The sequence below is a fragment of the Sinohyriopsis cumingii genome, chromosome 2 (assembly GCF_028554795.1).
Source record: "Sinohyriopsis cumingii isolate HCF-2022 chromosome 2, ASM2855479v2, whole genome shotgun sequence".
Classification (NCBI taxonomy): Eukaryota; Metazoa; Mollusca; class Bivalvia; order Unionida; family Unionidae; genus Sinohyriopsis; species Sinohyriopsis cumingii.
Genome location: NC_142962.1, coordinates 134,121,427 through 134,138,423, shown reverse-complemented (window position 1 = coordinate 134,138,423; position 16,997 = coordinate 134,121,427). Strand labels below are relative to the sequence as shown.

The 16,997-nt window shown below is 34.4% G+C and overlaps 1 protein-coding gene across 1 annotated transcript in view; it reads right to left on the bottom strand.

Moving 5' to 3' along the window:
- Positions 1 to 1,607: 1,607 nt before the first annotated feature.
- The window catches only part of LOC149805881 (sodium-independent sulfate anion transporter-like), a 141,519-nt gene continuing 126,129 nt past the window's right edge, over positions 1,608 to 16,997 (bottom strand). Inside the window, exons 22-23 of the mRNA XM_089950622.1 lie at positions 16,844 to 16,931; positions 1,608 to 13,385 (exon numbers count right to left, since the gene is read on the bottom strand). Of these exons, the coding sequence (XP_089806748.1) occupies positions 13,255 to 13,385; positions 16,844 to 16,931 (219 nt within the window). The 3' untranslated portion in view covers positions 1,608 to 13,254. The remainder of the gene's footprint in view (positions 13,386 to 16,843; positions 16,932 to 16,997) is intronic.

Below are 16,997 nucleotides of genomic sequence, written 5' to 3'. Positions count from 1 at the left end.
TATACTTCTGTGCCTTCCCCTTAGTATCCATAGAATTGTCGGCCATTCAAGTCTGAGATGTATTGAAAAAAACTCAACTCATAGAGCAATTGTTGGTCTGGTCACAAACATTGTCTAAATCTGGTAGTCAAAATACAGCAGACAATATATACAGGTGTAGTGCAGAATGTGTCCTGTTTTATGACCTTAGGAGTGTTCCTGCAGAGTTACACACTATGAAAAATACCTGTCAAATTGTGCAAGTGGTCTGTGCAGGTACAAGTTGCTATCAATTCTTATGAATTTGACACTAAAAAATCAATTCTAAAACGAATTACCTGTAGGAAGGCCCAATTTTGGACTGCCTATACAAGTAAACTCACTGAAGGTTTGCTCACAGTAACAACTATGAAGTGGACACTACGAGTAAACCATGTATAGAAAACATATGTATGTAGCTGACAAGGTTGGAAGCTATACAGTAATATAAATGAGTTTTCAATATTGATACTTACGAAGTGGATGCTTCAATAACCAAACTGATTAATCCATACAGTGGATCTGTTTCCTTTCTTGCTTCGTTCAACTGGAGTAATATCTACTGATATTTTATTAGCGTTATTGCACTCCTTAACTAAATTTGGTAAAATGTCAACCCATTTTCTGGTTTCATTTTGAGTGAAATACTTCCACAATATAGCCTAACAATTTTATTAAAAAAATTCTTTTCTCTCATGAAACTACCTTTCAAGATATTCAATCTTTAAAGACTTTTCTATGCCTGCAGGTCAACTACATTAGCCCGCCACTGGGCATTCATGTGGCTAATATAAACTCTTTTGTAGGAATTTTTGTCTCGCCTATTTCTGTAGTGTTCACATAAATTGTTCCCTTAACCATTCTTTCAATTCTGTGCATTTGTTTTGTTGTCCCACTGAATTTATTGCCACAGTTGACTGAGACTGATTTAAACAGCTGGTTTTTCAGGATCATAATAAGGATGACTTAAATACTATTTATGTCTGTCATTTAAATCTGTATAAAAACCTCAATAAAACAAACCTTATTGTTGATAAATTGTCTTTAAGTATTATCAGCAAGGAAAAAAGGACGTCCATCTACAACAGGTACTTTTATTTTTAACAATTTACATTGACTAAATTCAAATTTTTACATAATTAAGGTTGATTCTATTGATTTCAGATTCAATTCAAATTTTGTTATTCTTATGTTTTTTTAAAAAAAATATTTACTTCATATACCAAATCACCATGTTCTGTTTAAAATCTAGCTTTAACCTCCATAAATTTTAAATGTTTTGGTTGAATCATCGTAATTTGACCCTTAACAAACTGCACAGACCCAGATCTTCCAGTACATTATGCTATAGCAGATCTGGGCTTGCAGCTGGACTCTTACAAGGGAGTATATATGGTTGTCACATTTACTGGATCTTGATACTGTTCTGTCGATTTTGCCAAAGAGAAATTTGAGTATTTAGTCACATCAAATATGTAAGGTGTTTCTTATCAGGTGTTATCTTTATAAATACAGTAGGTAAATCAGCGTATTTTATAAAGCATCACTGCACATTTAATTTGATATCAGAAAAAACAAAGCAAAACAACAACATTTTTGTATTTTATTTTATAACACTGCTAGCTCTGTCCACCCTTTTATCCATTCCAAATATGTAAACAAATACAAATTATCAACCAAGGCTGACATTGTTGCTTTCATGGTTAACTCCTGATATATTACCTACTTGTTGAATTCAATTCATTGGCCCCCTTTTTTTAAACTAGAACTGTTAATCATTTCAGTTAGTATTGTGCTGAAATATTGTGAAACAACCCATCCACCACCTACCCACTTACTGTGACTGTGTGTAAAAGAACATAAAACAATAAAAAATTTAATAAAATATTGCAGCAGAAGTACTATAAATAGTTGACAAAAAACAGATTATTGTTGATTTTATATTAATTTAAAAAAAAAGCAGAGAAACACAAAACAACACAGTTTTTAAAATCTGCTTGACAAGATATTATCTTGTCCACCCATAGAAGCCACTTTTTACTGGGTGGAAGTAAACAGGCTTTGAGCATCCCTGAGTGACAGCCAGCATTACTAACACAATTTATATATCAGTAATTACCTTCATTAATCACTAAGGATAATACCTCACATAAAAATAATACATCATGTAGTCCATTCATCTAATTACTGTAATCATTCACGTATATGATACATTTAAACTGCTGAGGATAAAATCACAATATACAATGTATAACCAATAAGGTGGAAAATTTATCATTCAGTGAACATATTTATTCCTATTCCCAACTCCAACTCTGCCTTCTGAGTAACGTATGCATATACATCTGATACGGATGAATCAGTGTGATCATCAACACCAATACTTAACACATGTTAGTAAAGCGTAAAGTGTATCTCACACTAACCTTTGGTTTAAGGGTGTAGTAGTAACAGAGATGCATCCCATTATCAAGATCCGTAAGTGGAACATAAACAGCACCTAAGAAATAAACTTTTAACACAAAATGAAAAATAGGTCACAAAGACATCTTTTTTCAAAAAGGATGTAGAACTTATTGAGATGCATCAACTCACCAAGTTTCATAATCACAATTAAGTGCAATAGACCAAAATTTTACAGGAATATAATTTATATGTTTACCAAAACAAACTCAAGTTTTGACATACAAAATGTAATCTCCCTGCTAAGAATATTTAGCAGATCATGATACAAATATCATAAATAGGAAAACCACAATTTTACAACCCTGTTAAAGGATTAAAAAAGTCATTTTGTTATCCATTGTCTGCAATGACATGCAACATATGTATATGTACTACCAACCAGTTGATAAATTTCACAGATTTCTGCTATGTGCAGAAAAAAGAAGAAATTCTTTTGTAAATGACAGCAAGCAATGCAGTATAAATAAATTTAGTTAGCTATGTTTCAATATATTAAAACATTAAATTCAATCAAAATGATTACAAGTTCATAATACAGTTCTTATCATACAAGAGAATTTCTGTATAATTCCACTTAAAGAAACCCAAAGTTCACTTCCTGAAAGGTATGATATTCAATCTGCTGTATGGTAAATGTAATCACCACAACCTTTCATGACAACAAAAGTAACACCAACACCACTCTACAATACTTCAAGAGTTGACCCTTCAGCTGAAGGTGACATCTCTTAATCAAATATCACAAAGCAGAGATTCCAATGAACAAAAGAAACTTGATTGCCACTGAGGTGTAAATCATTAAATAATAAAATGACTGGAGAAGAGGTTTCCCAACCTAGTGATGAAATCATATAGTAGCATAGTATCCTACAGTAGACCCTGTGTGTGTCATATAGTAGCATGGTGTCATATAGTAGCATGGTGTCCTACAGTAGACCCTGTGTATGTCATATAGTAGCATGGTGTCATATAGTAGCATGGTGTCTGTCCTACGGTAGACACTGTGTGTGTCATATAGTAGCATGGTATCCTACAGTAGACCCTGTGTGTGTCATATAGTAGCATGGTGTCATATAGTAGCATTGTGTCTGTCCTACAGTAGACACTGTGTGTGTCATATTGTAGCATGGTATCCTAAAGTAGACCATGTGCATGTCATACAGTAGCATGGTGTCCTAATGTAGATCATGTGTGTATCATATAGTAGCATAGTGTCCTACAGTAGACCCTGTGTATGTCATATAGTAGCATGGTATCCTACAGTAGACCATGTGTGTGTCATATAGTAGCATGGTATCCTACAGTAGACCCTGTGTATGTCATATAGTAGCATAGTGTCCTACAGTAGACCCTGTGTATGTCATATAGTAGCATGGTATCCTACAGTAGACCATGTGTGTGTCATATAGTAGCATGGTATCCTACAGTAGACCCTGTGTATGTCATATAGTAGCATAGTGTCCTACAGTAGACCCTGTGTATATCATATAGTAGCATGGTATCCTACAGTAGACCATGTGTGTGTCATATAGTAGCATAGTGTCCTACAGTAGACCATGTGTATGTCATAGAGTAGCGTGGTATCCTACAGTAGACCATGTGTGCATCATATAGTAGCACGGTGTCCTACAGTAGATCCTGTGTATGTCATATAGTAGCATGGTGTCCTACAGTAGACCCTGTGTATGTCATATAGTAGCATAGTGTCCTACAGTAGACCCTGTGTATGTCATATAGTAGCATAGTGTCCTACAGTAGACCATGTGTATGTCATATAGTAGCATTGTGTCCTACAGTAGACCCTGTGTATGTCATATAGTAGCATGGTGTCCTACAGTAGACTATGTGTGTGTGATATTGTAGCATAGTGTCCTACAGTAGACCATGTGTGTGTCATATAGTAGCATGGTGTCCTACAGTAGACCATGTGTGCATCATATAGTAGCACGGTGTCCTACAGTAGACCCTGTGTATATCATATAGTAGCATGGTGTCCTACAGTAGACCCTGTGTATGTCATATAGTAGCATAGTGTCCTACAGTAGACCATGTGTATGTCATATAGTAGCATTGTGTCCTACAGTAGACCCTGTGTATGTCATATAGTAGCATGGTGTCCTACAGTAGACCCTGTGTATGTCATATAGTAGCATAGTGTCCTACAGTAGACCATGTGTATGTCATATAGTAGCATTGTGTCCTACAGTAGACCCTGTGTATGTCATATAGTAGCATGGTGTCCTACAGTAGACCCTGTGTATGTCATATAGTAGCATGGTGTCCTACAGTAGACTATGTGTGTGTGATATTGTAGCATAGTGTCCTACAGTAGACCATGTGTATGTCATATAGTAGCATGGTGTCCTACAGTAGACCCTGTGTATGTCATATAGTAGCATAGTGTCCTACAGTAGACCATGTGTATGTCATATAGTAGCATTGTGTCCTACAGTAGACCCTGTGTATGTCATATAGTAGCATGGTGTCCTACAGTAGACCCTGTGTATGTCATATAGTAGCATAGTGTCCTACAGTAGACCATGTGTATGTCATATAGTAGCATTGTGTCCTACAGTAGACCCTGTGTATGTCATATAGTAGCATGGTGTCCTACAGTAGACCCTGTGTATGTCATATAGTAGCATGGTGTCCTACAGTAGACTATGTGTGTGTGATATTGTAGCATAGTGTCCTACAGTAGACCATGTGTGTGTCATATAGTAGCATCGTGTCCTACAGTAGACCATGTGTATATATAGTAGTCTGGTGTCTTTCCTATAGCAGACTCTGTGTATGTCATATAGTAGCATGGTGTCCTACAGTAGACCCTGTGTATGTGATACAGTAGCATGGTGTCGTACAGTAGACCCTGTGTATATCATCATATAGTAGCATGGTGTCCTACAGTAGACCCTGTGTATGTCATATAGTAGCATGGTGTCCTAAAGTAGACCCTGTTTCTGTGATACAGTAGCATTGTGTCCTACAGTAGACCCTGTGTATGTCATATAGTAGCATGGTGTCCTACAATAGACTATGTGCATGTCATATATAGTAGCATGGTGTCCTACAGTAGACCCTGTGTGTCATATAGCAACAATCATGAAGGTATTGGATCTGCTCCAACAAGCCAGTGATATTAGTGGTTAGCAGATAACCATTCATGGCAATGACTGATAGGTGAGAGAAGTTGGTGATCCATCAATTAGCAAGATATTCTCAACATACATATGGGCATTGTCAATGCAACCATATTTACGTGTATATTCTTTGTGCCTAACAGTGGACAGCATACACCCACACCTATCTTGCATAATGCAACTGTAGACCTGAGTCAGCGATGTGTGTTTGAAGTCATTGATTGATTTAATAGTGTATATAATAACCTGCCAGTGCATGACAACACATCTAGATGTTACTGAGTGCATGCAATACTAAGACAAAACCCTTCCTGCCCTCACTCCTGTTCCCTCCAATCCTTAACTGTGTTAAACACAGATGAGAAAGATCAAAACTTCTTTAATTTTCTTCAAATGTTTTTTTTGAATCTTGTTTCAATTAAAACAAGATGCACCAACCTTTGACAAATGTTTTTATGAACCATTAATACTTGTGTGTGCATTGAGCCCAACTGCAAACAACATAGACCCTGATCTGCCATTTCATAATGTGCCAGCAGATCTCGGTCTACTTGTTTGTTGTACTGATTACTCCTAGCAAACTGCAAAGACCGAGATCTGACAGTGCATTATGAGACAAAAGATTTGGGCGTGTGTACTTTGCATGGGATATGGTAAATCAATGTAATAAAAAGTATAATGTTGATCACTATGATATAATTTGTGATATGCTAAATAATAAAATAAAATCTTGCATGTAAAAATATGTAAATTATCATCTCATTAGTAAATTTCAATCAATACAAAGTCACATGATATATTTCACAAATGTTTTTTGTAATATGTATCATATTCCTGATTTTTCTTAGTGATAAAAGACATAAGTATGTATTAGCATTACATATAAATACAGCTTTACTCCATACAGAAATAAAAACCTATAAAAGAAAACAATTAGAACAATCTCTCTCCTGATTTTACTTTTTTGCTTTCATCATGTAAATGTATCTTTTGAAAATCTATCTTTTGAAACATACAAGTTTTGATTGATTTTCAAATTTAAAGAAACAAGGCAAGCACAAGTCCGCATATAATGATCAAACTAACTGTGGATATGTCTTTATAAAGAGGCTGGAAAAAGAGCCACACATTTTGGACACTCAGCCACTCTTGATGGTATGTCAACTAAAAATGTAGCTCACATGAACTAAAATGGAACATAACATATATACTTGCTTATAAATCAAGTGAAATTGCAAAGAACAAAGATCCTGATCTGCCATACCATAATGCACCTGCAGATTAAGTTCAGTTTGTTTACCAATTACTCCCAACAAACTACACAGAACCAGATCTGCCAGCACATTTTATGTGACGGCAGATCTGGGTCTGTGCAGTTTGCAGTTAGACTTGTCTTATAAACAAGGATATATAGTAATGTAAGCAACATGTACTGATCCCAAAAATGCATCACAACTTATATATGGTGACTATATGGTACACAGCAGAACTTTACAGAAGATTTTGGAAATGATAGCCCAGGGTCGCACTGCACAAAAATCTGGATTACTGAATGTCGAATAGTTCAGATTCAAAATTGAAAATAGAGCCAAGGATCAGAATCCTGAGATTTTGCAAGTAGTAATTCTCAAGACAGCATGCTCTACATCTGCAGTATTGAAACTTTTTAGTTTCAGTCAAATTTAACCCCACCACCATACCCAACCTTTCAAAAGAGAATGTCTGCCATATTTTGGTGCAATCTTCCATAGCACTGTTATTAATGACAAAATACATGCATTAAAATTAGTTGATGCAAATACAATGTATACAGTTTTGGTAAAGAAAATAGATTTCTGTAAACATCTACAATCTACATTGAATCAATTTCTCCAATACATTTCTTAAGTTTACCATATTTGCTGACCTTTAAGTCAATGCAGAGTATAAATCGAATCAGCAAATTTGGCAAATTTTCTATCCTTCATCCTAATATAAGTTGATGCTAAGTATAAGAAGAGGCCAAATCAACACCTTGAATTGTGTTTTTCACTTCATTGCTTACAGCATCGCAAATTTTATCCTACCTGTAACTCAGTGACCTTTTCAGCCAGGATCATTAAATTAACTAAAAGTACCTAATTTATTTCACAAGAAGTATTTTAAACATATTATGTATTTTTAGCTACACATAATGATTCTGACCCAAAAATTTATTGAGTTACAGATTGGATAAAACTTGCAATGTTATGTGGAATTAAATTATAATAACTTCTGGTTTCATAAATATTAAAAGTATCACTGTATGCTATTTCAGATTACCATCAATAGGGAAATTGCATCATTGATACTAAAATGCATTGGGTGGGGGGGAGGGGAAGACAGATAGAGAGAGAAGGATGCATATGTATTCCATCACATTTTTCTTTTTTTGCACCTCATGATTAAAACCAAATATAGTCAGATATATGAGAGAGAGAAAGAGAGAGAGTTCAGCTCTCTGTAGAGTTTTTGTTCTTTTTTTCAACGTATTGCCCCTGTATTGCTGAAGCTTTTGTCAAAGAGAGGGAAACATTAATAAATGAAACAAAAAATGTAAACTATGAAAATACATGCCATACTCCCTCAGGGTTTAAATATTCACAATAGTTATATCCATATAGTCTCCATTAGGTTAAATCCCAAGAATGACTATTTTGCATGCTAATTTTCTTTGGAAATATAATGACCTCTCCATTCCCAACAATTCAGATTTTGTTTAAAGTGCATATACTCTTCTTGTACTTAGGCAGCAACTGTTTTTGATCTTTGCTCATGCTAGATGTACTTTAAATTGCTGTCGGTTCTGTCATCAAGTTAAAAAATGTAACTGGCTGAGAAATTTACAAAGGTAACCACCTGGCATTTCCTTTGACTGTATGGTACAGTATTCATAATACCCATGGTTAGCCTCATTTCCGTATTAGTAGCCTCGCAGATCTGGTCTGCAGAATCTTGACCTCAAACAAGTGTTATCTTGGTATGACTGACTACAGCTGTAGCATATTTAATTAGCATGTAAATACTACTACAAAGTCATGTGATTCTTGAACAATGTAAGTGGAAGCAAAAATTAGAAGGAATCGCTTAACTAGTGGTATTAATTGATAATGGAATATGGTACTGCACTTGTACACAAGTAAAATCAGTCATCAGGTAAGTGAACACTACAGATTTATAATCGTGAAAACATGTCTGTCTGTCTGTCTCTCAATGGGGCATACAGACTATTTGATCATTAGGTGCAAGAAGAAAATTGTGATGGAATATGTCTTTGTCATGGTTATTCATCTTCTAACTTGTAAATTCTAAAACACATATATGTAATTAAATTTAAACAACATATATTACAAACAACATACATTACTGGTGCATGCTGCTTTAGCGCAATTACATCTGATCTATGTTAATTTTAATACTGACAATCATACATTGTTTAAAATACTCACTTCGGGATCCTGTATTTGTTCATACATGATCTCTTCACCAAAATGAAATATTTTTTGCACATTATTTTTTGTCCTCTTGGAGAATTATTTTCCATACAAAAATATGATAAAGCGATTCAGATGACATAATTCATATATAAGTCAGTTCGGTGTATAAGATGAAGCTAAGGTTTTCTGGTAAAAAAGTATCGTCTTATAGGCCCCACAATAAGGTATATGCTTTTGTACAGCTCACAATGGCATGACTGTTACATTATGACATCACTTTTCTAACTAGATCTTCTGTATTGCTCTGAACTCGAGGGGAGATATGACATCAAATGACATGGTTGCAAGTTGTTGTCTCTTATTAAATAACGACAAAAAATTTTAAAACAAATTTTTTAAAACCCCCAATGAAATACACTTTTTAATTTTGAATGTTATTTCTGTAATTTTTTCGTTTTAAGAAATGAACACAGAAATCATTCAGTTTTAAAAGCCTCAAACTGCTTTGTGTGATGACACATAACTGAATTACTATGACATCAGTAAGATTATAAAATAATAACAGCCACAGACATGAGGACAATTCAAAATGGCCACTATTGATACCTGGAACCAGAGAAAAACAAGCTCTGACAAGGACATTCTTTCCACCTATACTGCACCACATAAGGGGCAGATCCAGGATTGTTGCTACTGAAGGTTTGAATTTTGAAAGGGGTCATTTCTTTTGCTTAAAATGTCCAACCTTTTCTTTCCTTTACTGCAAACTGCTGTATTTGAACCCTGACCCCACTGCTCTCAGAACCAGTAATTAAGAAAGGCTCACTAGTTCTGAATAAATACCACCACCCCCAACCCAACTTAGGACCAGTTGCTAAAAGGTTCCTATATTTTTGAAAATAAATAAACACTACTTATAAGAATAAAATAACCCAAAAGAATCAATCCCAAAATAAGCTATTGATGATAAACGTCATCTTTATATTTAGTTAGAAATTAGTCTACAGGACATAGATAAATTGGCTATTTACTAAACAACGTAAGTGTATAATGGTACAAAAGCAAGAGTGTATTCTAAATGCGGACAAATGATGTATATTTGCCAATTTTTGCACTGTTGAATGTTTGTTAAGCATCAACTCTAGAACATTTCTTGATGTTTAATTTTAAATCTTGATTTTGCAACTTCACAGCACATACTGATTCACTTTCTATATTTTTGCAAAGCTAAATGAATGCAATTTTCAAGTACACTGCAAAGAAGGCAAAAAAATGACTCCACACAGACATTTCCCAACATATGGTAATACTGTATGCAAAGAAGTTCATGACAACAGTAATAAAAATTCAATAGCAAGAACTTGGCTGCATTCAAAGGAGAACAACTATTGAAAATCTTATTGAACCATGTGAACTATGTTTTATGTCTAATAACTAATATTTTGTCATCAATTTTTGACAAAGTCTGACTTAAATTTGGCAACTGGATATTGCAACCTCTCCCCACCCCAACTGTAATACGTCATACACATAAACAATAATAAAATGTGTATAGAAATTTTCAGACAATAAAGTAAGCAACAGATGATCATAACAAAACAAAAGGGCAACAACAAAATAATTAACCTATACAAAGAAACAGTGAGAGTACCAGTGTCCTTCAGGTGAAGATAAAAGTAAGTGATAATACTTATGTTTAATATTGGGACTACATGCATACATGTCACATGTGAGTGTGTGTGCCTATATAAATATATATGTATGTCACAATTAATATCAGAATCTGGAAAACATGTATTAACTTCTGTCAGCTATTCTGCCTTTTGTGTAGGTTTATGATTTATGCATGGTACAATCAGAATTTTAGCACTGATGTAATATCACACTTCTGAATCTAATTTACAAAGAGGTATGTATCTACAGATTTGTTAAAAGTAATCGTTAAAAAAATTGATATGCACCATCGACAGAATAACTGTGTACTGACACTGTATTGACCTTTTATTATATAACATCTGTCCTGTATCTTTACTTGGATTGTATAATAATGTTCTATATCTTCACTCAGATTGTATAATTTTGTTCTATATTTCCACTCAGATTGTATAATAATGTTATACATATTCACTCAGATTGTATAATAATGTTATACATATTCACTCAGATTGTATAATTTTGTTCTGTATTTCCACTTAGACTGTATAATAATGTTATACATATTCACTCAGATTGTATAATTGTGTTCTATATTTACACTCAGACTGTATAATCATGTTACATGCATATATATATTCACTCAGATTGTATTTAATATTTACAGGTTACTGCATTTATATGAGAAAATATGAACAAGTTTTTCTGAGTTCATATTTTTCCATACTGATGCAGTAACCTGTTTATTATATACTCAATTTGTTTTCACAAAGAAGGCTTATTAATAAAAAGAATACATTAAAAAACAAAGTAACTGAATTTATGCTGTATTCCAAAATAAATACACAACCGAAGATTCATCAATATACAGTAACATTATTAATACGCACATAGAAATGCCAAGTGTTTTTTGAACTTGATATTAGTTTTAAAAAAATTTGCTTTGGTCTACTTAAAATTGAAATATAGAGTCTTACTGTGAATAAATGCACACTGAATCAGCTTTCCAGTTGGTCTGGAATGGATGAATTTTGTTTTTCTGTTGATCCAACTCAATTTTGCTTTTGTACTTGTGATGGACTAGATTTTTAATGTTGAGTCAATTCTGTAAGATGTACATGTAATCTGAGGAGGGGACTGGCACTGAATCAACTGCAACTCTGTTTCTGTTCTGTCTTTGATTGTTTGGAATCATAATGTGTGAAAAATATTAATTTTTTAAACTGAAATTATCAAACAGGTGCTATGAATATCACATTTTGTTTTGAGCACAGTAAAGAGAATAATATTTCTGTTGTAAATGGAGTGAAAATTACAGTCCAATTTTGTGGGTGTAAGAAGTTTTGGAACCCATAACATGGGATGTCATTCAGATTCATTGAACTAAGAAAGTTCATTTTGAGGAAATTCAAGATGCAAAAATTTAAGTATATTTATTGACAGTCTTATTACCACGTAAATTAGACATGTCACTTGCATGGTCTCTGTTGAAGAGACACCTGCTAAGTCCTGTATGGCTTTTATTGCTAGCCTACATACAAAACATTATATAAAAACACTTAAATGGGGAAATTTACAAAGCAGCTACTTTGTGACAGCTAGTGGCATATTGGCTCTGAGGCTCTTAGTTTTTTACCAAAATCTCCAGTTCCACTTTTGTCTCAAATTTAGTATTTTGTCTGATTTATAAAATGGTATATACCTGATAGATATGCGATAGTTCTTGGCCTCAATATGCTTTTCTATGCTATTGTTAAAGACCCTACAGATAACTGGTCATAGTCAGAACCATTTTATTTGCGAAAAGATATGAACATTTCTCCTAACTGTTTAACTGATCCGAATGGTATTTTCGATACTGTGTCTGTCATGTTTGTTGTGAATATTGCAAATATCATGTTCATTCATTTGCTGTTTGAAAGTTTCATTTGTGACTCAGTGAATTTGTCCACATTGTTAACTTTATCATCTCTACTTTCAAATTGACGAAACAAGCTGTTTAATTCATCCACAAACAAATCCAATAAACCAAAAGCTATATGAGCATATTTGTTTTGTTTTTTTACAATAAGAGTAATTCTTAATACATGATACTATATTTAGACACGTGTCATGCAATATTAAGCTGTATAGTATGGAAAAATACTGCATGATTATGACAATATAGAGTTAATGGAGAAACAAATGAGCAGATAATAATGTCCTATATATTCACTCAGTCTGTACAATACTGCCCATCACTTCACTCAGTCTGTATAATACTGCCCATCACTTTTGATGAATGACCACTTATCTATTTTAAACATCTGATTTATAACAGAGTGACATGGAGACATACAAGTAGACATAGATGTGCTACTATAGCACAAATAAGCATTATCTTTTTTCATACATGACATTTTATTTATAAGATAAAAGTGTTCCCCCCTCCCAATCCTCTAAATTATCTGAGCTTTAATCAACGAAAACAATTTGTTCATTAGATGCTCTTCATTTGCAGTTTATTTTAAGCAGTTTATTTATCAAGGATGTTCCACATAAACTGAATTTAATGCACTGTTCTCCATTTCTTTTGAAGTATTCACCTCACAAGAATCTGGCCCATTATTCTCCTTGGCAGTCACAACAGTCATCTCGTTGGCTTTGGGCAGATCTGCAACGGAGATAAAAATCACTGACACTGTATATACTGTGACACACTCTAGTTATCCCACTGGTCTTCTGGCTTGGTTTTACTCTTGTTTATGTTCTGAACACTGTAAATCATAGCTGTGCAAAATTGCCATACACTGAGTAAATTAATTATAATTTGCAGCATACAGTGTTGTAATGATCTAAGCCGAGGCATGTCACTTATACATGGTGTCTCAAGTTCAGTATCAATATAGGTCAGGAAAATTCCCATTTTTCCTATTGCCTGGGACAAGTTTATTTTAACAAGGGCTAGTAAATATCCAGATGTTGAATACAAAAATGGAAAGAGAAAATCTGGCACTTCCCCTTTCATAACTTCTCATCTCACATAATTATACATAAAAAATTATAATGAACCATTCAGTGATTTTATGTGATATGTCTTTATTTGAGATAAATTTGGTATAAATACTGCAATCTTGAAAGGATATGCAAATATTGTTACTTAAAATGCCCAAATAGGGTAGGTGACAAATTAAATGGGCAAGCAAAACATTAAAAGTTTATTGGCTGAAAAGGAATTATACTTTCACAAATTATTTTATAACATTTTCAACATTGAGATCTTCCTACAATCACAAAAACCTGTATGCTTCTTAAAGTAATTTTAGAAATCATCCACACAATTTATATAATACAAGTGTAATCTTTGTGTTAAAGACCAACTTGTAGGTGTACTGTTTGTGTTTTAGACTAATTTATAGGTGTAGTATTTGTTACAAACCAACTTGTAGGTGTATAGACTAACTTGTTGGTGTAGCATTTGTTTTACACACCTACTTGGAGTGTATAAACTTGTAGGTGTAGTGTTTCTTTTGTAGACCAACTTGTTGGCATAGCAATTGTGCTAATGACCAACTTGCAGGTGTAGCATTTGTGTGAAAGACCAACTTGTACATGTAGTATTTGTTTTACAGACCATTTTGTGTGGTATTTATGTTATAGACCAAATTGTAGGTGTAGCATTTGTGTTATAGACCAACTTGTATGTGAGGTGTAGCATTTGTGTTATAGACCAACTCGTATGTGAGGTGTAGCATTTAGTGTTATAGACCAGCTTGTATGTGAGGTGTAGCATTTGTGTTATAGACCAACTTGTATGTAAGGTGTAGCATTTGTGTTATAGACCAACTTGTATGTGACAATTAGCATTTGTGTTATAGACCAACTTGTATGTGAGGTGTAGCATTTGTGTTATAGACCAACTTGTATGTGAGGTGTAGCATTTGTGCTACAGACCAACTTGTATGTGAGGTGTAGCATTTGTGTTATAGACCAACTTGTATGTGAGGTGTAGCATTTGTGTTATAGACCAACTTGCAGGTGTAGCTTTTAAGTTTAGATGGTCACATAGTGTTATAGACCAACATGTAGGTGTAGCATTTGTGTTATAGACCAACTTGTATGTGACGTGTAGCATTTGTGTTATAGACCAACTTGTATGTGAGGTGTAGCATTTGTGCTACAGACCAACTTGTATGTGAGGTGTAGCATTTGTGTTATAGACCAACTTGTATGTGAGGTGTAGCATTTGTGTTATAGACCAACTTGTATGTGACGTGTAGCATTTGTGCTACAGACCAACTTGTATGTGAGGTGTAGCATTTGTGTTATAGACCAACTTGTATGTGAGGTGTAGCATTTGTGTTATAGACCAACTTGTATGTGACGTGTAGCATTTGTGTTATAGACCAACTTGCAGGTGTAGCTTTTAAGTTTAGATGGTCACATAGTGTTATAGACCAACATGTAGGTGTAGCATTTGTGTTATAGACCAACTTGTATGTGACGTGTAGCATTTGTGTTATAGACCAACTTGTATGTGAGGTGTAGCATTTGTGTTATAGACCAACTTGTATGTGAGGTGTAGCATTTGTGCTACAGACCAACTTGTATGTGAGGTGTAGCATTTGTGTTATAGACCAACTTGTATGTGAGGTGTAGCATTTGTGTTATAGACCAACTTGTATGTGACGTGTAGCATTTGTGCTACAGACCAACTTGTATGTGAGGTGTAGCATTTGTGTTATAGACCAACTTGTATGTGAGGTGTAGCATTTGTGTTATAGACCAACTTGTATGTGAGGTGTAGCATTTGTGTTATAGACCAACTTGTATGTGAGGTGTAGCATTTGTGTTATAGACCAACTTGCAGGTGTAGCATTTATGTTTAAAGTGTATCTCAACATAGTCATGTTGGTGCATTTACTCAAATTAAATGAATTATTCATTGTTGTTCTAAACTTTAACACAAATAAAGCTCAACCAGTCTATTCAACCTTGATCAAATGTTTGGCACCAGTTAGGCACTCAGGTCACATCTTTAGGCCCTCAGGTCAGTTTTAGGTACTCAAGACAGATTTAGGCATTCAGGTCACAGCTTTAGGTACCCCGGTCACAGATTTAGGCATTCTTTTCACATAAAAAATTATCTTAGGTAAACTAAGCCATCTAATGTAAATAATAAGTGTATCTTATTTTAACAGTACATAAAACTGTATACTATTTTATAGTAATCTCATATATTTTGAATAAGAATTTAGAAAGTTACAGAGGTAATTAGATGTGGACATCAATGAACAAGGATAACAATGGATTCTGGTGATATCAGTTTTACTGGTTATAGTGACCCTGTTGAGAACTACAACCTGATTATACCAAATCATCATAGAACAGCAGAAATATGTGAGAAAATAGGCATTTGTGACCAGAACCTTGGACATGAAACATTTGTTAAAAATACTTTCAGTGGATTCATTTAAAATACAAGATGATGGCTGGCTCAAAACACTACAGAAAGGTTTTTATTATTCTTCTCGAAGATTTCATCAACCTTATTTTCTGGTTTTTCAAACAAATAATAAACAGTTCAAAATACCTTTCTTGCCTCACAAAAAATTATCATCAGTGTCAGAATCGAGTTTAACTAATATTCCATGTTCCATCATGGCTGAGAGTGAGCAGGCAAAAAATAGGGTTGGTCAGGTAGTTGTATCGAATTATTTGGGAAGAGGATATTCATTATATTAAGGAAGCAATGCATGCAAGCAAGCATTTCATAATAAGTACAGCAGCTCATGAGCAATACACACACACACACATTTACAGGCATAAGTCTATCACTGAGATACGGGCCCCGAGTGGCCGAGTGGTCTAAAGCGCTCTTCGTTACGGATCACTGCCATCTCACCTCTGTCTGCGGCGGTTCAAGTCTAAGATTCAGCCAATGTGGGCATGTGAGAAAGCTTGCCAGTAGCTTCTCGTGGGTCGGTGGTTCTTTCCGGGGTTTTCCGGGTTCATCCTCCACCATTAATACTGGCCGCCATGTATAGCCTATCGTGCTGAAAAATGGCGTTAAACCCCAAAACAACAACAACAACTATCACTGAGCTAAACTGAAGTGTATTGTATACTTACTTTTAATGAGTGTACATGCCTCTTCTACTGTGGTGCTTGTCAAAATAAATGGAATGTTGGCTCTATCTAAGTCTTCTTTTACATCTGGCTAAAAATGAAAATGAACATGTACCAATGTGCTATTTTTGTATTACTCATGTAAACTGCATAGTAC